At 33.2% G+C, this 23,235-nt stretch overlaps 1 protein-coding gene across 1 annotated transcript; it reads left to right on the forward strand.

Moving 5' to 3' along the window:
• Positions 1-479: 479 nt before the first annotated feature.
• Positions 480-4,957, forward strand: LOC107758959 (uncharacterized). Its single transcript, XM_016576806.2, has 2 exons — positions 480-621; positions 3,527-4,957. The coding sequence occupies exon 2, from the start codon at positions 3,529-3,531 to the stop codon at positions 4,768-4,770; it is 1,242 nt and encodes a 413-aa protein (XP_016432292.1). The 5' UTR covers positions 480-621; positions 3,527-3,528; the 3' UTR covers positions 4,771-4,957.
• The last annotated feature ends 18,278 nt before the right edge of the window (positions 4,958-23,235 follow it).

The following is a 23,235-nucleotide window of genomic DNA, read 5'->3' on the forward strand; positions in this document are numbered from 1 at the left end:
CAAGGACAGCTCGGTGCACAAATATTATGTGTTCCCGCAAGATTCGAAGAAGAGCTGCACCCCAAGAGGGTGTGATATATACAATCTATCCTGATGTAAATATGAATGACTGATTGCACGACTCGAACCAATGATCTATAGGCTAATAGGTCACGGAGAAATAGCTTGACTGTTGCTAGAAGACTCCCTTCTTTCGTTACTAAATGAATTCAAATAAGGACAACAGTTTTACATGAAAATAAATGAGATGATATCGTTTTAGGTAGAGTTAAAGTGGATTGGTTTGCATGAGTTAGCAAAAACAAGTGGACATGAAACCTTTTCCTACTACAATTTGGGAATCCCCACCCCCACCCCCTACCCAAAACCCAAAAGAAAAAAAAATGGAAGCCACGTCTTTGAAAGAAAGAGGTAACTTAAAGACATGAATGAAGGACCCCATCCCCCCCAACAATGTCCACCCATCTTTGAGTCTCATTCCCACTTTTTAAAACCTTTTTAGCTCCACTATATATCCCACCGTTTCTTTCCAACATTTTCTCCCTCTTCTGCAGGCCAAATTTGCAGCACAAGTTATACTCTTCTGCTCTTTGACATCAAATAGTTTGAAGTCTCTATCATGTAAGTTACCATTCTATAAGGACCTCCTGTTTGATTAAATGCTTTCATTTTTTTTCGCTCTTCTCTATTTGACGGTTCTTTCAATTCTGTTCAAAATGTTTCAATTTCAAACTAATTACTCAAGTCCAGTTACATGAACCTCAATATCCATTTCGTCTTACTTTTACTAGTATTTGAAAAATCAATCATAGTTGTGTATTGATCGTACTATGACATTTAATTATCACAACTCTTCTTATATATGAAAGCTTGTAATTAAAACTCATTGATTTCTGTTTGATATATAGTTCTATGATCCTCATTCTTTTGGGAATTTGAAGTCTATTGTAACAAAACAAGCACTTGAAGTAATATAATGTAGAATTGAATGGAATAAACCAGGAGCTTAATCTTGAGGCGTTCTAGTTTTTGTCAATTTTTTTGTCCTACGCTTATACAAAAAGAAGAAGAGAAATAAATAAAAGAGGGTACAAAACATTAGCATATTCCAAATGTTTGCCTACCTTTGGCAGGAGGGAAGTCTAAACGTGGCCCCAAACACCTTGCAACTACAAGACACCAGCTCATTTTACAGAATTGGTTCTCTTTATTTGAACCTTATATCTTCTTATTCGATATTTGCGAATGAAATTTTGAAGTTCGACTTCAAATGGAGATATATAGTAATTGAAGTAAATAAGTAGATTTCTTAGTTTGTAATTCGATTGAACTACCCTTAACAAGAGCTTTTGATTCTCGTAAATGAAAAGCTTTTGGTGGAGAGCATTTTATCATCTTTAGTCTGACTTACCCGGGCTAAAGGAAAACAAAAAATCTAATGGTCCTAAATGAAGTAATTTGTTATCAGCATGCCCAAGCCAGAGTAGAAAAACTAGTAGTGCTGCTGTTAAAGTAACTTTAGCTTGTCATAGTATTATACCATGGCTGAGGTAGTATTTCCGCTAAGGGGATTCAAAAAAGAAAAAAGTTTAGAAAAATTAAAATAAATCATGACCAATGGGAAACGAACTAGTGACCTTACAAAGGTTTTGAACTCCCTTTACTACTGAACTATTTTTTTAACTGTGTTAAAGGAATTCAGAATATAATATATAGAGGTACAAAACAGATTTTGCCTTATATATACAATGTAATTTTTCGGCAAAGGGGATCGGGTGAATCCCTTCCGGTCCCTAAATCCGCCCCTGATAGTATGCAGACCGCATGCGGTCTCAGGATTTGAACTTTATAGGTTTTAATGGGTTCAAAATTTATTATTTTTATATATTTAATAATTTTTGGGACAAAAATACAGGATACGAGCGAAAGTTATGATTCGGTTGAATCCATAACTTTACGCTGGATACGCCACTAACGACATGGTAAGAATAGTAATACGTGCTTGAACGGTTATATAGTAGCATGATAAATAGCGATACCACAGTTGAAAAGGATGATGAGATAATTCTGAGTGGAAGAGTGAAATTAATTACTTATTTAATACCTTTTTTGAAAAATTTCTTATTTAAAAATTATATAGAAAGTACCCTAAATTCCAAGTTTTGTGTAGTAAAAAAGGTTTTAAAAATATTTAGAAAAATTATAACCAAAGAAAATATTATTACTCCACTTCAGACTAATAATGATATTATTTAAAATGAGATAAATAGAAGGAATAAGTCAAATTAAGTCTGTTGTATGTCTGAAAACAGAAAAATCACGCATTAATTGTTGACTTGAGCCAAGTAAACTCGAATGTATACTACTTGTTTAATCATATGATTGTCTTTTGATGAATATTTTATTAGGACATTAGCCAACCCTCGTGTTAAATGGCCTAATTCAGTGACGTGTTGTGTTCAATAGGTATCTTTCTAATTTTGTCTGCCCTTTTAAGCAAATAAGATAGTTTATTAAGCCGTCCAAGGTTATTTATAGCAAGTTGACAACTGCTGATATCATCAAATACGAATCTTTCATAAGATACTTTAATTTTGATTTGTATAGTGGCTTATTAAAATAACCACTAACATTACTCGAATGAGATTGGTCTTCTTTCCCTTTTTCTAAAGTCTAATCTGAGATTACTGTGGTTGCTGATTCATCATTTGTACTTTATGAACAAATGCGAATTTAAATATTTTACACTGCTAAGATAAAAAAAAATTCCATCCCATCAAGATCAAGTTAAATTGATATCAAATAATACATAATTACCTGCTATAGTACACTAAATTGTATTGATAGGTAAAATATTTTTTACAATTCAATGTAAAACTAAAATCCTATCCATGTAACGGAACAAGTCAATAAAATGTCTTCATAAGATAAGAGAGTTTTTGCTAGGTCATAAATTATGATAGCCATGATTAGCAGTAGGAGTGACAAACGGGCGGGTCGGATCAGATATGAGGGAGGTCGAAAACGGGTAATTTAAAAAACGAATAAATTATCCGGCTTGACCCATATTTAATATGGATAAAAAATGGGTTATCCTACAGATAATATGGATATTCATATTATTCATGACTTCTTGAATATGATCACTCTAATTCCTAGTCTCCCAAATTTAAGGAACCCTAATTTGATGTTTTACAAATATAAAAGTTAAACCCATTAGTTATTCATTGATTATTCATTTTCTAAGCAGATAATATGGTTCTTATTCATATTTGACTCGTTTTTAAACAGTTCATTATCCAATCCACTTTTTAATAGATAATATGAGTGGATAACTGTTTTATTTAAACTATTTTGACAACTCTAAATTCTTAAGTCCACATTTTTCACAGTTTCAAATCGTCCTTTTTCTTTTTTTGTTTTTCACATTAATTTTGAATAGAAAGTCTACAATCACTTCTTCAATGTAACAGTACCAATAACAGCAACAGATCGACTAACCGTCTTTTCCATTTTCCATTTGCAGTAATGAGCGGGTCACATCACGCGCCGCCGGAGTTAGACTCCGTCAACGGCGACTCATTAGCCTCCACGCCTCGCTCCGAGAACTACCATCACCACATGTATGACGACACCACCGCTCCACAACCACGTGCCCGTTTCATGTGCAGCTTCGGTGGCAAAATCATCCTCAGGCCACACGACAACCAACTCCGCTACGTCGGCGGCGACACTCGAATCGTTGCCGTGAACCGCCACACTACCTTCGCAGCTCTCCTAGGAAAACTCTCAAAATTGGCTGGAAATTGCAACATTAACATCAAATACCAGCTCCCTAACGAGGACCTCGACGCTTTAATAACCGTCACAACCGATGAAGATGTAGAGAATTTAATGGAAGAATATGATCGGCTAACTCAGAATCAGAAATCCGCTCGGCTACGGTTCTTCCTTTTTCCTAACGATTCAGGCTCTAGAGCCAGCACTATCAGCTCCATCCTTGACGGTTCAGCTAAACGAGAGCAATGGTTTATTGACGCTCTTAATGGTGGACCGGGTTCAGCTACGGGTTTAGAGCGTGGGCGGTCCGAAGTATCGTCTATTGTTTCTGAAGTTCCGGATTATTTGTTTGGGTTGGATGCTGCTGAAGATCCGCCCCGTGAATCAAGATTCGGGAAAAATAAGAATATTTCGGATCCGGGTTCACCCGCTCCACCCATTGTTTCTTCCCCGTATTGTTCTGTATCATCAACAATGACATCTTCTGCTATGACAATGATCCCGGATCTACCACCCGTTAAAACAAAGCCCGATAAGCCAAACCCGGTAACTGAATCCAAAGAGACGCCGGTTCAACGGCAACAACCAAGTTATCCTGGTAGTCCGCTTTGGCATTACCCGGCACCAACGGTGCAAACAATACCCGTTTACTATGTTCCAGGTCCGGTTCATCAACCCGGGAGCATTCCGGTTCAGTCCATTCCAATGCGGGCTCCATATATTCATCCTTTCCCTGTTTCTCCTAATCAGTTACCGGTCGGGTATCCACCAGTTTCAAGTATGGGGCAAGTTTACAGTGGAATGAGGCCGGTAATGGGTGTTGACCCGAATGAACGTTCTGCTGCTGCAAGGGTTGTTACAGAAGGAATGAATCAGCAAATGTACTATGGAGTTAGGAATTCTGGAGTTGTTCCGGGTTATGGAGGTCCGGTTGGTGAAGAAATGCAGGGACCCGGAAATGATGGAAAGGCGGGTCGGGTCTCCCAATAAAAAGTTTGATTGAGAAGCATATATTGTGTGCTACTTTTGTGTTAAAGCATCATTTTCTTTTTGTTGATATTTGAAGCAAAAGTTGCGTCCTTATAAGCACTGTGAATGGAAAATAAGCTGTAATTAAGAATCTGTACTTAAATATGTGTGACTATTAAAAAGAAAGTTGTAAAAGCATTTAAGCCTAGACATTGTTTCTTTTTCCCAGTCTTGAGTATGATTTAAATTGATTTTCTTGAAACTGCTGTCTCTAAATAATGATTTACAAAGGGAAATTATTCGCTTAATCATCTTTTGAAATTTGATTACACATGAAGTTGGTGGAGTCGTGTATCGGTAAAGGGTGGGAGAAGAGGAATTTGGTGTTTGGTGGAAGAGTAAAAATGATACTCCCTTTTTTGTTGATAAGAGCAAGTGTAGAGTGGAAATTGACTTTACCCCAGTTATTATAATATTTATTTATTTTTTTCAACCACTTGTTATAATCTTTTTTTTTCCCAACCACTTGTTGTAATCTATTTCAACACATTTAGCTTATCTGATATCGAAAAATGCTCTCTTGTTTTCATATATATTTTTGTGTGGGTCATATCGGGTGGGGCTATTTCTGCATTTTGAATAAGGCATCTAAGACTTGTAGTGAAATAAAAAAAGAATTCAAAGCATAAAAGCTTGTAAGGGTCCAAAAATTCAGACGTATAAAGCAAATTCATTCATCTTTTTTTTCAAACAAAGACATTAATCTGATTAGATTGGACAAATTACTCCGTGTTGTAAAATCGTTTTATTTCTTAGAACTTTAATTAGAAGCTTTTGTGGTAGTATTAAATCTACGAAAATTATCAGAATCGTTAAAGTTTTGTAGTGCAAATGTTATGCCACGAATAGTTTTTAACCTTAAAAATGTGAGCTCGAGATTCAAGCTTTGGGAATAGAAAACATTTCATAGAGCACTATTGTAAGATTGTTGAAATACCCCTCCCTTAACTAGAAATGTCTGGTTCGAGGGGGAGGTACACAAATAGCCAGAGAGCTGCTATTTAAGGATTAGTCAGTAATTATTTTGTTCTAAAAATTTAAACTAAAAATCTTAACTTTAGGATTTTATATTCTGAAAAATTAAATTGAAAAATTGAAATTCAGGACATACTTGCTAATTTTTAAATAACAACCCTCTAGAATGACTACCTTGTGTCATTTCTACGAGCTCGGAAATAGAAAACATCTTTTGTAGGGAGCGCATTACGCTTCTTACTGGATTTCTTTTAGGCTGGTATTTTCCAGAATGAAAGCCCATCAAGAATATCTCCAGCCTGTAGTGCTATTTGGGTTAAATCTTCTTAATTCATAGCCTAAGTCTCTAGTGATTGGGTCACAAGGCCCAAAATAGTTTATGTTTGTTTCACAAATAGTCGGTAAGAATCAATGTTTATATTTTCTAGCTGGTACACATAAATTATACATTGATTTTATACAATTATACATATATTACACACGAGTTATATATGCATTATACATCCCTGGCTATTTTAAGTCAAAAGATTAGGTAGGCTACTGTTTTGGTTAATTCTTCTTGTTTTCAAAGATACTTTTACTTCGTTTTTTTTCTTTTCCTTTCTTCATTTTTTCTTTCATTAGAAATGTCCCTTTTTCTGTAATCATAAGAGCAGACAAATTTTCTTCTAACATTAACTAGAGCTCAATCTAAATCAGTAAATTCAGAGTATCTCTATCACCCGCTGTAATCATAAGAGCAGATTCACCGTAAAAATTGTTACAATTTTCTGTAATTTTATCGATTGTCGTAAGTCACTTACCATATGTTGTACGTTACTTTTCCATAATTGTTATACAGAAAGTTTTCAGAAGAATTAAACCCAATAGCCGCTCACCTAACTGCTTAAACTAAAAATAGCCGAGGGAGGTATAACATGCATAATTTATGTATTATATGTGTATAATTGTGTATAACGAAGGTATAATATTTGTATATGACTAGAAAAAAATAATAATAAATAAGGTTGGCTATTTGGGTAAAGATGTGATTGGCGTTAAAGTGATCTGATAGTGTACATGTTTTTACACCATGATTGTATAAAGTTAAACTGTATATAGAAAACTGGAGTTCAAAACCGACATATATACCTCACACGTTATACACAATATATATAACTCCCCCTTATTTGACCTTGATCTTTATTACTCAAGTAGGACAAGATAATTCGACTTGTCTCGACTCAATAGCCTTTGTAGTTTTCGATACAATGTTTGAGTTCTATACAAAGTTTGAACAGTATAATCAATTCCATTCTGAAAAGAAATTAACACGAAGATATACTAAGAAGTAAGAGATAGACAAAAATAAAGATGATACAGGAAAAAGCAAAAGTTCTAATGGCAGAAAAATGGGATAGGAGTAACTTTCTACTTTCTCTACATTCAATAACAAAAGTAGAGAATCATATTCGAAAGAAGACCACCAAAAAAGAGTCGATTACTCAAATGGTCTCAACTATCTCAAATTATCTTTTAATTTTTTTTTGTAACAACAAAGTCACTGAACTATACTTATTGCACTCAAAATATCACTCAACTAGATTTTCCAAATTTTAAATTGTCAAATACCTATTTTACCCTCTAAATTATAAATATTTATCTTCTTTTATTTTTTTTAACCTTTTAATATTATAATTTTCCCTTTTTAATTTATATTATGGACTTACCTATAGAATAAATAAATATTATTTATAACTTAAAAAATAAAAAGTATTTAAGCATCTATAATGCCGGAATAACAAAATAATAAGCATAGTAAAAAAATTAATTAGAATAATTTGTTCGCACTAATAATTTTAGTATTAACAACAAAAATTCAAAAAATTATTTACACAATTCAGAATGAAAGAAAATAAAGATTGTAAAATATATATTTCATGCACGTAATATAAAAATAATTATTTAAATAAAAGTATTTTTATAATATACATTATATATTCTTGAAAATTATGCTCAATTATATTATATATATTCCATGCACAACTTAACATAACATATTTTACCCTATACAAATAGTCCATCTACTTTACGGTGACATAACTTTGTATTCCATGCACGACTTAGCATATCATATTTTACCCTATACAGATAGTCCTCATGCTTTTCCAGTGACATAACTTTGTGTCGTCGGAAAGTTGGTAGAAGCATAATAATATAATTGAGCATAACTTTCAAGAATATATAATGTATATTATAAAAATATCTTTATTTAAATAATTATTTTTATATTACGTGCATGGAATATATATTTTACAACCTTTATTTTCTTTCATTCTGAATTGTGTAATTAAATTTTTTAATTTTTGTTGTTAATACTAAAATTATTACTACTAACAAATTATTCTAATTAATTTTTTTACTATGCTCATTATTTTTCCCCAGCATTATATATGCTTAAATATTTTTAATTTTTTTAATTTATAAATAGTATTTATTTATTCTATAGGTAAGTCCATAATATAAATTAAAAAGGGAAAATTATAATATTAAAAATTTTAAATAAACATATAAAGAAGATAAACGTTTATAATTTAGAGGGTAAAATAGGTATTTGGCAATCCAAAATTTTGAAAATCTAGTTGAGTAATCTTTTGAGTGCAATATGCATAGTTCAGTGATTTTATTGTTAATAAAAGTAAAGAGACTTTAAGAGATAATTTTGCATAGTTAAATAATGGACTAAAAAAAAAGGGATCAAATTCACCAAAGAGGAGATGCTGATACAAAAACATACCAAATTAGATGAGGCAGGGCATTTCGTGGAGTCTCTCTTAAAAAGATCAGATAAACATATACTTCACCCAGACAAAAAAAAACTTTCAAAATTGAAGCAAGTGACAATTTATTTAAGTTTAAAAATATATTATAATTTTATCAAAAAAATTATGGGGTAACATACAGTAGGACTTTTTGTGCAGCTTGATTTATTTATTTATTTATCTTTTTTTACAAGAGAACTGATTTATGCATGAGTTTAACTCTAAAATTTGATCAAATTGACCTTTGACATGCAAAAAACGAAAAGAGAAAGTAGAATTCTTTTGGATAATACATTTTTACACTACCTGTTGTAAGTGACATGTTTATATAAATACTTTTTAAATTGTCAAAACATAAATTCTTGTTTTTTTTCCAATCACATGTTGTTGAGGAAAGCTCTACATCATGATTGTGTCCAGTAAAAGGGACTGAATTTAATGGGTATAGATGGAACATCAAAACAATCTTTGTGAAACTTGTGTGTTTTTTCTATTAGTTTTATCTGATGTACATGTGAGTAAAATCAACACAAACAGAGTTGTCACTCTGCCACGGAAAAGAAATACTAACCATACTCCATGGTCCCTTTGTGTTATTCGATATTCGACAGACCAATGTATATTTCGATTTTGTTCGAGGAAACAGCTGGCCTTCTTGGCTTGTATATCAAACTAAATACTGGCACATTCAGAATTTTGTTTGAAAACTATTTAATTTTAGTTTCTTTTAATTTACCCCTAGTGATACATTTTGTTTGAGACCTTTCCCACTTTTTATTTAAAGTGAAAAAACATGTGAAACTTTTACCATCATCCATTTAAAAGGATACTTTTGGTGTTTCCCATTTATTTGACTTATATATCTAAAGTCATGCTTAATGTCGTGAGTAATGGTGGTAAAATGATTAAAAGAAAACAGTTAATTATTCATATTTATTCACTAAAAAATAGGTTGGACAATAAATTTTTTAAAAACGAGTTAAATATGAATAAGAACCATATTATCCATTTAAAAAATGAATAACTAATGTGTTTAACTTTTACATTTGTAAAGCATCAAATTAGGGGATCCTCAAGTTTGGGAGACTAAAAATTCTCTCAAAAGTGATAATATTCAAGAAGTCATGGATAATGTGACCCATATTATCCGCTGGCTAACCTGTTTTTAATCCGTATTAAATATGGGCGTGGTTGGATAATTTGTCCTATTTTTCATTACCCGCTTTTGACTCGTTCCGTATCCGATCCGACCTGCCCGTTTGCCTTGTAAGCAATCAAATATTTTCACATAGGAACAAATAAAGATTAATTTTATTGACAAGAAGGAACAATCCCGTGTGCAAGAGTTCCATTCTGCTGAAGGATTGCATATAGGTGTTTGTAATACGCAGCGAAAGACAATAACAATCCTAGGCAGATCTTTTCGTATTTAAAATTTATTTACATGTCAAAGATCGGATCTAGTGAAGAGAGTCGTTTTAAAAAAAATTCGATAGTGCGAAGACTCTATGCGTATCCACATCGAGACTGATCCTTGCTATCAACTCTTTGATCAATGAAACCTGCAAACAAATTGAACGAAAGAACTTGTACTGAAATTTTTCTCAAAAATCTCAACTCAAATTAGAAGAACAAGAAACACTTTTCTTTTAATTGTATTTTTTCTCTTGGCTTTGTATTGCACTCTCACTTTCACAAAGTGGATTTTCTTCTCAAGAATAAGTACGGTAAATTTTCTCCATCACCCTTTATATATCATCACCTATAAAAAAATTTTCTATTTGGTTGAGGTAATAATTTACTTAGGGTAAAATATTTTTTTTTTCAAAAATAAACTTTTATGTAATTGTATAAGGAAAAATCGACAACCTATTTTTAAAAGGTTTGAGTCTGCCGCGACTTCATGGACTTAAAGTCCCACGTCAATTATGGACTTTTCTGTTATCCAACTCTAAGTTTGGTTTTAACAAATAATTCCTTATTGACATTACTGTAGGAAACCATTCCAAAAATGGTTATCCCTTTTCCCTTGGCTTCCAATTCCAAATTGGTTTTAATATTGATTAATATATTATATACAATACTTATATATAAAATATATTAATTATGAATACCAAATATATATCAAATATACATTTCAACCAAGAAATATAAATTAATTTTCTATTCCAAATAGAAAACATCAATTTATTCACAATATTAATTACATCCTCTGTGCTAGCAAAAAATATAATAATATTTCATTTGGACTAATAACTAAATTTATTTGACTAATTAAATTCATTAATTCAATTATCAAATAATAAGTTAATCAATCCTTTAGCAAAGATCAGAACACTCGTTAGTGTGCGACCCCATAGGTTCAATACTAAACCTGTAGTAAATTGATCACATCAATATACTAATCAAGGGTGGCGTCTAGCAACACTCCTTAACGACCGGATAGAATGAAGTATACAATTTACTCTCAAGAACTAGTAGAAGAATAATGTAGTAATTCCTTCTGTCCTTATAGCTCCGGATCACCCTAGGATATGGTTCAACTGTCAAATCCTAATAGACAACCAACTATGTGTTCATGTCAAATATAATCGACTATTGAATGACCTAAGAAACTCTTTTCTTCTTTCATTCAATTGCCCTGGCCAAGATCTTAGTTTGACCGTTTATAATTCATGACAACATGGAGCTTAAACTCATTACCAAGAGTTGACAGATTCCATCTTGATCAATCACTAATTCTACAAGCATTTAATCATACCCAATATCCTTTCAACTATCTCCCTAGGGCCATAGGTGTCTGGTATCAAAGCACAATAAATAACTTATCAATTACTATGACGATCTCAGGTCAAAGGAAAGTTTTACATTACATTCTTCAAGAGAATATCCTATTGACAGTTATGGTAATTCTAACCATTAGGAATTATCCAATGAGTCGGTTCAATGGTCATATCTCTATATGCATAATCTATCTATGTGATTTAGTTAATGAGATAAACTAATCTTTATCCAATAAAGACGATAACATAAATATTGATCTAACAGGATTACTAATGTCCAAATTAATAATCCTACGATCAAGAACAAATTTAGATTAAATTATAAGAGATTTTTCTCTTATTATCATGATCTCTATCACAATGACAAATCTCAAAATTTAATTAAGGACCTTATCAAATTAATCAAACAATTAATAATAACTATGATAAAAGAATGCCATATATTTTTATATCAAATAACGTTCAAAAAAATATGTTCAGATAATCAAATATGAGATTGGATCTAGGGCATATCTACTATATCTCTAACAATCTCCCACTTGCACTAGAGCCAATCGCTCTTGTACTTCATTCCCAATTTCTACTTGCGCATGTCAAACTCTTTTGCACCAAGAGCTTAGTGAATGGGTCTGGAGCATTTTTCTTTCCATAAACATTTTGAATCTAGACGTCTCCACGTTTAGTGATCTTTCTTATCAAGTTATATATTCGCAGAACGTGTTTGGATTTTTGGTGTGATCTTGATTCTTTTGCTTGAGCAATGGCTTCAGTATTGTCACACAGCAATGGAATTGAACCTTCTATTGAAGGAACCACACCAAGTTAAGTTAAGAACTTTTTCATCCATATAACTTTCTTAGCAGCTTTACTAGCTACTATATATTCTGCTTCAATCACTGAATCAACTACTGTAGCTTGTTTGGAACTTTTCCAACTCACTGCACCATCATTTAAGGTAAATACACAACCAAAAATAGATTTGCTATTATATTTATCTGAAGAGAAACTTGCATCACTTTAACCTTCAAGTTTCACTCAGAATATCCATAAATGAGGAATTGATCTTTAGTCCTTCTTAAGTACATAAGAATGGTCTTTACCACCTTCTAATGTTCCTCACCAGAATTTTCATGATATCGGCTAGTCACTCCAAGTGCATAAGCCATATCAGGATGTGTACATGTCATAATATACATGATAGCTCCCACTGTACTAGTGTATGAGATCCTACTCATGCGTTTTCTCTCTTCAGGTGTTTTAGGACAATCCTCCCTACTGAGAGTAATTCCAGTGTCTATCGGTAGATAGCCTCTTTTGGAATTATCCATATTATACCTCTTTAAGATGGTATCAATGTACAAAAACTGGGAAAGTTCAAGCAGCTTCCTAGATCTATCTCTATAGATCTTTATTCCTAATATATAAGCTGCTTCTCCCAAGTCTTTCATGGAGAACTGTTCAGATAGCCAAATATTGGTACTTTGCAATGCCGGTATGTCATTCCCTATGAGCAATATATCATCAACATACAACACTAAGAATATAATTGTGCTCCCACTAACCTTTTTGTACACACAAGATTCTTCTTCGCATCTAACAAAATTGAGCTTTTCAATTTTCTTGTTAAAGCGAATATTCCAACTTCGAAAAGCTTGCTTTAGTCCATAAACGAATCTTTGTAGCTTGCAAATTTTATTATGATCAGACGAAGATGTGAAACATTCAGTTGTGTCATGTACACATCCTCTTCTAGCTCACCATTAAGGAAAGCTATTTTCACATCCATTTGCCATATTTCATAATCATAGTATTCTGCTATAGCAAGCAAAATCCAAATTGATTTGAGCACTGCCACGAGAGAGAAAGTCTCGTCATAGTCGACTCCTTCTTTCTGACGATATCCCTTGGCAACAAGACGGGCTTTGTAGGTCTCCACCTTTCCGTCTACTCCAATCTTTTTCTTAAAAACCCATTTACAACGTATAGGTTTTATTTCCTTTGAGGGTTCAACTAAAGTCCATACTTTATTTTCCTTCATGGATTCCATGGCCTCTTGCCACTTCTCATAATTAGAACTTTGTATAGCCTCTTTATAGGTCTTAGGGTCATCATCATTATGATCAACCTCATTTGATACATCATCTTGTACCATTAAATTTAATCTAGTTGGTACATGACGTTCTCGTGTGGACCTTCTAAGAGGTACTTGTACAACCTATTCATCTTGTGCTGGATTTGGTTGTTGTTCAATTTGGTTTGGAACTGGTTCATTAACCTGTTCTTGAACTTCATTTAGTTCTTGAACTTTAACCGTTGAAGATGGCAACTTCTTTGGCAACTTCAAAACATTCAATAAAGGTTCTTCAACTTGGGTCTCATGATCTTTACATTGTGTTGATTCATTAGTATCTTGAACTTCATCAAGTTCTATTTCTCCATTATAATTTTCTTCTAAAAGAAATTCCCTTTCCAAAAAGGTTGCTCATCTGGCCACAAACACTTTATGGTTAGAAGGGTGATAGAAATAATATCCCATTATTTTCTTGGGATACCCAATGAACCTACACTTATCAGATCTTAAGTCAAGTTTATCAAACTGTAGTCTCTTAACATAAGATGGACAACCCCAAACTTTAATATGTTTAAGGTTAGGCTTACATCCTTTCCATATCTTATATGGTGTTGTAGAGACTGATTTAGTCGGAACTTTATTAAGTAAGTATGTTGCTGCTTCCAAAGCCTATCCCCATAAATTTATTGGAAGATCAGTGAACCCTATCATTGATCTCACCATATCTAATAAGGTTCGATTTCTTCTTTCTGACACACCATTGTGTTGTGGTGTTCCTGGAGGTGTCCACTGTGAGAGAATCTCATTCTCTTTGAGATATATGGTAAAATCTTCACTAAGATATTCTCCACCTCTATCAGACCTTAGTACTTTGATACTTTTACCAGTCTGCTTCTCAACTTCACTACGGAAAGATTCAGACTTATGTTTCATAAGATACACAAATCCATATCTTGACATATCATCAGTGAAGGTGATGAGGTAAGAATATCCACCCCTAGCTTGAATTTTCATGGGCCCACAAATATCTGTATGAATTAGTACCAATAATTCATAAGCTCTTTCTCCATTTTCAGTAAATGGAGATTTGGTCATTTTTTCCTTTGAGACAAGATTCACAAGTTGGATATGATTCAAAATCATATTTTTCAAGGTACCCTTCCTTGTACAACTTGTTAATTCTTTTCTCTCCAATATGACCAAGCCTACAATGCCAAAGGTATGTATAATTTGCTTGATCATCTCTTTTACTCTTAAGACTTGAAACATGCATAATCGAATTAGCATTCACATTAGGTAAGACATAAACATCATGTTGGAGATAGCTATTCACATATAAATTATCACCATAATTAATAGAGCAAATACCATTGCCTATAATAATGTGAAAATCACGTTTGTCTAACATAAAAGCTGAAATTATGTTCGAAACAAATTTAGGAACGTAATAACAATCATCCAACATAAGTACTTTACCCGTAGGCATTATTAAAGAAATTGATCCTACAGCTACGACTGCAACTTTTGCACCATTTCCAACTTGTAGATTAACTTCTCCTTTCTTTAGCCTCCTACTTATCTTGAACCCTTGCAATATATTACAGATGTTATAACCACTGCCAGTATCTAATATCCACAGTGAAGAATTAGTAGTAGCTAAAGAAACCTTTAAAATATTTTTCATTAATGTCTCACGTTGTTTCTTGTCCTTTAGAGTTGCAAGATACTCCTTGCAGTTTCTCTTCCAATGCCCTTTCTTCTTACAGTGAAAACATTCAGCATCATATACTAACTGCAAGATCAAATCTTCAGAAAGCTCTTTACCAAGCTTGTACCCCAACTTCTCATGTTCTTCGGTAAGAACAATCATATGATTGAAAAGGTGTCCAACTAGAGAGTTTTTAATGTCCAACTGTATTTCAACCATCTTCTTAAGATATTCAATGATTGCAGTTGGATCCATATTATGAGGTTTTCTCTAGAGTTCAGAACTCATAGAAGCGAGAATAATGTGTCTAATAGCAATGCATTCTTCCAAGTGTTTCTGATAAACCTTGGTGCCTTGAACATCATTCTCTGGTGGGATTATCTTTGCAGTCTTATCGATCATATCAATGAGCTTTTCATGCATGAGAACAATTCTCAAATTTCTATACCAATCATCAAAGTTTGGTCCTACCAACTTGTTGGTCTCAAGTATTTCACGCAGTGATATAACAAACATATTGAGAAATCTAAAATATAGGAAAGAAAAGGCAATAATATAAGAACATATTTGCATATATCATAAAGACGTGGACTTTTATCTAAATGATATTTTCACTAATTATTTTAAACTATTTATCCTCATTATAGTTTACGAAATCTTTATTTCTGTTAGTGGAGTAAAGGAATGCTTTAAAAATATGTATGAGCCCCTTGGAAGTCAAAGTCGTTTCTCACATATATTTTAAAGGTAGGTACTCTTACCAATTGTATCCTCATACAATTTCCTTAAATAGCTCTATGTCAAATAGTTCCCTGGTAGTCAGGTCGATCCTATTGGCATAGTTGAGTTCAACCATCATTATAGTAAAGAACTTATTAAATTTTATACTCCCCCGGGTGGTCCATGCGTCTAGTATAAAATTGAATAATTTATTCAATCCATACATCTAATGCAATAAATAATTTTAACATATTCTCGAACTATAAGTCTCCTGGTAGTCAGACCGCTCCTTATAAACAAGAAATAAGTAAAATTATTTACCTTGATGGATAGCTCTATAATAAAATATCTTATATTTTATTATTTAAGAACTCAAATTTTAGTAAGAGGGAATGGTTACTAAAATAATTTTTAATAACATGAAGATCAAATCTTTTATAGCATGTGAATTTAGTTCAAGTTGTCTACATGCTTAGTCCTAAATTGATTTACATCACATGTAATAAATAATTCAAAATTAAGTAATGAACAAGCACGTGATATAAAAACAAAATTCAATATTCTTCTAACATGTTTAATCTATATATCACATATATCACAAAAAGTAATTCATGCCAGAATATCATTATTAATTAACATCTCATGAACTAATAACAATAGAATCATGTAACCTATTATAGATTCCCATCGTATCTAATACGAAATTTCAAATTCAAGTTATGAACTATCTCAATAGTTATATGAATAAATATTTTTTCTACAATAAAATAATATCAACATTCAAACGATTTGACTATTGCACAAGACATATGTATTATGGTTTGAACTCTTCAAATATAATATTAAAATATTTCGTAAATAAATTTTAGACACAATAAACCACGGCTCTGATACCACTGAAGGATTGCGTACATGTGTTCGTAACACGTAGTGGAAGACAATAACAATTCTAGGCAGATCTTTTCGTGTTTAAAATTTATTTACATGTCAAAGATCGGATCTAAGACGTACCTGGTGAAGAGAGTCTCGTTTCAAAATTTCTTCGATAGTGCGAAGACTCTATGCGTATCCACACCGAGACTGATCCTTGCTATCAACTCTTTGATCAATGAAACCCGCGAACAAATTGAACGAAATATTGTGTTGAAATTTTTCACAAAAATCTCAACTCAATGTTAGAAGAACAAGAAACACTTTTCTTGCAATTGTATTTTCTCTCTTGGCTTTGTATTGCACTCTCACTTTCACAAAGTGAGTTTTCTTCTCAAGAATAAGTTGTCCAGCAAATTTTCCATCACCCTTTATATATCATCACCTATAAACCCTTTTTCTATTTGATTGAGGTAATAATTTACTTAGGGTAAAAGTTTTTTTTTCCAAAAATAAACTTTTATGTAATCGTATAAGGAAAAATCGACAACCTATTCTTAAAAGGTTTGAGTCTGCCGCGACTTCATGGACTTAAAGTCCCACGTCAATTATGGAGTTTTCTGTTATCCAACTCTAAAGTTGGTTTTACCAAAAACTCTCTCTTTTTCAGTCTACATGAATCTATTTTTTTTTGTCCGTTCCAAATAGAATGATCTTTTTTTAAATTTGGTAACAATTAAGCTTAAACTTACAATTGTACCCTTAATGAGAAGATTTATAACCACACAAATATACTCTGGGCCCCTTTTTGAGTTATTTAGGATCAGAAATTCCAAAAGTCTTCATTTTTTAAATTCCGTGCCCAGTTAAACAGGTTCACATAAATTGGAACGGAGGGAGTAATTCCTTATTGACATTACTATAGGAAACCATTCCAAAAATGGTTATCCCTTTTCTGTTGGCTTTCAATTCCAAATTGGTTTTAATATTGAATAATATATTATATACAATACTTATATATAAAATATATTAATTATGAATACCAAATATATATCAAATATACATTTCAACCTAGAGATATAAATTAATTTTCAATTCCAAATAGAAAATATCAATTTATTCACAATATTAATTACATCCTCTGTGTTAGCAAAGAATATAATAATATTTCATTTGGACTAATAACTAAATTTATTTGACTAATTAAATTCATTAATTCAATTATCAAATAATAAGTTAATCAATCCTTTAGCAGAGATCAGAACACTCGTTAGTGTGCGACCCCATAGGTTCAATACTAAACCGGTAGTAAATTGATCACATCAATATACTAATCAGGGTGGCGTCTAGCAATACTCTTTAACGACCGGATAGAATGAAGTATATAATTTACTCTCAAGAACCAGTAGAAGAATAATGTAGTAATTCCTTCTGTCCTTATAGCTTCGGATCACCCTAGGATATGGTTCAACTGTCAAACCCTAATAGACAACCAACTATGTGTTCATGTCAAATATAATCGACTATTGAATGACCTAAGAAACTCTTTTCTTCTTTCATTCAATTGCCCTGGCCAAGGTCTTAGTTTGGTCGTTTATAATTTATGACAACATGGAGCTTAAACTCATTACCAAGAGTTGACAGATTCCATCTTGATCAATCACTAATTCTACAAGCATTTAATCATACCCAATATCCTTTCAACTATCACCCTAGGGCCATAGGTGTCTGGTATCAAAGCACAATAAATAACTTGTCAATTACTATGACGATCTCAGGTCAAAGGAAATTTTTATATCACATTCTTCAAGAGAATATCCTATTAACAGTTATGATAATTCTAATCATTAGGAATTATCCAATGAGTCGGTTCAATGATCATATCTCTATATGCATAATCTACCTATGTGATTTAATTAATGAGATCAACTAATCTTTATCCAATAAAGACAATCACATAAATATTGATCTAACCGGATTACTAATGTCCAAATTAATAATCCTACGATCAAAAACAAATTTAGATTAAATTATAAGAGATTTTGCTCTTATTATCATGATCTCTATCACGATGACAGATCTCAAAATTTAATCAAGGACCTTATCAAATTAATCAAACAATTAATAATAATTATGATAAAAGAATGCCATATATTTTTATATCAAATAACGTTCACAAAAATATGTTCAAATCATCAAATATGAAATTGGATCTAGGGCATATCTACTATATCCCTAACAACAGCTTTATAAACCATTGGGCTTTATTAGTGTTGAGCTGAAGCCTGCAACTTGCGGGGCTCTGTCTTTTTTTGAGTTGCTTTAGCTAAATTTGCTTGAGCGCTTAAAAAATTGAAAATGCTAAAAATAGTTGATAAGCGTGGCTGCAATTAGAAATTTATTGGTCAGAGTGAACAAATACATATTGAAGCTTCTAACAGCTCAATTAATACTAGAACGTAACTGTGGTATAAATGCAGATATTGACGTGTGGAAATTTCCGAAATAGGATACTACAAGATGGTTGAATTCCCAAGTTTATGATTAAATGTTCTGAAGATTGTAGTGAATAGGTTTATTGAGTATACTCACGTGTGTCACACATATTATATACTAAAAGAAAAAGAAACTATACTCACAAATATTATTTGTGTTGTCATGTTTTATTATGGTGATTCAATAAGGCATATATGTTCCAAGAAAATGGGACCTGTAGCCCAGGGATCGATGACCCACTCCATCCAAGAATCATGTGAATGTCCTTACTCTTTCGTCTGTAACGCATGCAAAATATATATACCACAAAAATAGTTATGCATGGCCCATGGCAATACCTAGTATCAAGTAAAACAATTATCCTGTGGCGTCTTGTCTGTCAAAGACCAAAGTGCATTCAAAATTTGAACTTTTACCTTACCCTCTATATTCAATGGGATTTGTTTTTAAGTTGCGCTACTTCTGGTGTTGATGAATTAATTTTCATTAGCGGGAGTTAGTCTATGAATAGGTGAAAGGTAAGAAAGAAGAAACTCTCCGTCACTTGAGTACAAGGTGAAATTGCAATCATTGGACTGTAAATACAATATCCCAAATGTCAGTTTTACCCTTTTTTTTGAATGGTAGCTTAGGCCATACATGTTCATGAGGCCAACTTGCCATTAGAATATTTCTTTTTCCTGAAATATTAAGATTTAAAGCAAAAAAATATTACTACTAAGTTTGAGTTCAGTAGGTGGAATTTCAGAGCAAAAACCTCTACAATGCTACTTGGCTAATTCCTTCATATCCCAAAAGATGCTTAATTATAGTTAATCCAATAGTTGGATCAGCAACTTAAAAATTTACCTGAAAATAGGCTTCTCAAGAAATGTCAGTACAGCAGTACTATATTCACTAGTAGAAGTTTGAATTAAATCATTGGTTCTGCTAATAATCTTTACTAAATTACCACCTTTACTAATTAAAGTTTGCTTATATATATATATTACAGACTTACCCAGACATAAAAAGAGAGAAAAATATTACAGTATATATTCTGAAATGAGAGCAGAGAAGATAAGCATAGCATGTGAAGCCTCTGCAAGAAGAGAGAAGTTCAGCACAGAAAGGCAGAAGTGAGGGAACAAAAGCATTAAATTGATTGAGTCCAAATAAAAACATTAATATGATTCATATATGAAAGGAAAAGGAAGAAGTCGACGATGTGTCCTTCCACCTTAAAGATCATTAAAAAGAAATAGTGACAACTACGTACACTGCAGAGACTGTCTCAATTCCCATTACCACTACTTTTTGTTCAGATCGTTATCACTTGCTAGCTAAATTTCAGATAGATTTCTTCTGCATTAAAACTCCTCTGCTCCTCCGAAGAAAAGATCATTCCAAATGTGAGACTCTGCTTATTCTACACTTTCTTGTTCTTCGCGTCCTAAATCTTTTAGCAAATGGTTCTCGCGTAGGACCACACTCTGAATTCTGGTTCATTTACTTGATTTCCTCTAGTATTTAAGCTATAGACTATAATACATGAATTATTATATGGTAAACACCTCTCCTTCACTCTGTTTAATGGTATTTAATTTTAAGTATTTTTTTCTCCAGTCTCTGCCACAGCCTCTATCCGAGTACTCTATGGTGAGCACTCTGTACACACTAGGTAAACCCTTACTGTGTAATAGCCTGCAAACCACATAGGGGTTGTAAACTGCACTAGGCAATCCATATGCGATAGGCTCGATCCAGAAGGCATTGAGGGGGAATCGATCCCAAGCCATCTGTATGATGACCGCCCTCCAAACCCACTAGGACATCACCGAAGGGATAATTTTAAGTATTTAATGCTGGTATTATTAATATAAAATAATGCAAAGTGAAAGATACTTTTGTCGTCATTTTTCTTTCTTACTTCTTTGTTCAATTTATATTGAAGTGCTTTTTGTTGGGCTTGTAAAGAGTTAGTAAAAGGGAGTGGCCTCGCACACATGAGAAATCGATTCTGAAGGCAAAACTGGTCAATATGAACTGATTATATAGTTTATTAGTATTGTAAAGTGAGACAAACTATTTATCATAAGTTAGGAAAGAAAAACTTCTGAAATAATTTCTGTAACAATTCAGCAGAATCTACAACAATATATGAAGCTCTTGAGGGCACGAACTATTAGTAGAAACTAAGGATCCACCAAATTATATAGAGAACTTGGTTCTTTATTAGTTCCCACAGAACACACACATACACAACAATAAGTAAATGACGCAATAGAGTTTTACGTGAAAAACTCCCAGCTCACGAGATTAAACACTACGACCTGCACTCGTAGGATTTCAACTTCACTACTCGAGCAACTTCAGATTGCAACCTATTGTAACCTAGAAATTAAACTCTAAATCCCTCACTCACTTGTAATAACTATATTACAAAGCCTATTTGTAATAACTATATTACAAAGCTCACAACTCGACTAACTCTAGTCGAGACATAAACACTAGATTTTATGGTTTTACAAAAGTTTCCTATACAATGCTTCTAGTTAAGCTAAGTAGGAATTACAAGTAAATCACTTTAACAAAGGTACAACATAACTAAGGACATGTAATAACTCAGTGCGGGAAACTGGTCCTTTGTTGTGATGTTCTCTGCTCTTGAAGCCTTGAAAGTCACTTGCAAGTTGGCAACACACTTGAGAGAAAGCTTGATGAATTCTAGAATGTGCAAGTGTCTTGTTTTCCCTTTTGCTTCATGTTTGTATTACACAAGTGACATCACTTGAATGATGCAAGCATGTTTGGTACAAGGGCATTCCCCATAAAGTGACTGCTACACTATTTGCACTATTGCGTGTGTGAAGAGGAACAATTGCAACGACTTTACAGATGTGGGGAGTTGACTGGTACAGTTAGCAAGGGAACTTATGTCCATCTGTTCCCTTTGTTGTTTCTTTGACTCTGAGTGTTGGAACATGTCCCAGACTTGAACTTAATGATCTTTAGTACTTTGAGGATGTGGAACAGGTTCTCCATCTGTATAACGACTCAACCAGTCGTTTTGAGCTCTAGCGCATCGTTCAGCAGTTTAAGGCCATGAGCAGCTTGACTTCAAATATTATGACTTGTGCTCACGATCGAAATTGAATTCCGGAAAGTTCGGAGTTGATTTGGAAAGAGAATTCTCATTTCGGAAGCTTTAAGTTGAAAGAATTTACTAAGGTTGGATTTTTGAGTAAACAGCCTTGGAATCGGGATTCGAAGGTTCCAGTAGGTTCGTATGATGATTGTTGACTTAGGCGTATATCCGGACTGGGTTTTGGAAGACCCGAGAATGTTTCGGCGCCTATTGTGGAAGTTAGCATTTTGAAGGAATTTTATAAGTTTGGTTGAAGTGCATTTCAGTGTTATCGATGTCCGTTTGGGATTCCAAGTCTGGGAATAGCTCAGTATGGTGATTCTAGTATTGGGAGCGCGATCAGAAGTGAATTCGGAGGTCCGTGGGTCATTTTGGAGTCATTTGGCTAAAAATAGAAATTTGAAGGTTTTCGAGGAGCTTGACCAGAAGTGGACTTTTGATATCGGGGTCAGATTCTAACTCCGGAAGTTGGATTAGGTCCGTAATGTCGAATATGACTTGTTTGCAAAATATGAGGTCAATCGGACGTGATTTGATAGGTTTCGACATCGAATGTAGAAGTTTGAAATTCTAAAGTTCATTAAGCTTGAATTGGAGGGTGATTCATGATTTCGATGTTGTTTGATGTGATTTGAGGCCTCGAACAGGTCCGTGTTATGTTATAGGACTGGTTGGTGTGATTAGACGGGGTCCCAACGGCCTCGGGCGTGTTTCGGGGTGGTTTCGGAGCATTTTGGGCTGTTTTGGAACTGTTGTTTGGTTACCTTCTTCGCGAACGCGAAGGAAATGCTCGTTCGCGAAGAGGAGTAGATGGGGCTGCTGAGTTAGCCTTCGCAAACGCGACCAAGGCTACTCGAACGCGAAGAAGGTAAGGG

The sequence above is a fragment of the Nicotiana tabacum genome, chromosome 3, assembly GCF_000715075.1.
Source record: "Nicotiana tabacum cultivar K326 chromosome 3, ASM71507v2, whole genome shotgun sequence".
Classification (NCBI taxonomy): Eukaryota; Viridiplantae; Streptophyta; class Magnoliopsida; order Solanales; family Solanaceae; genus Nicotiana; species Nicotiana tabacum.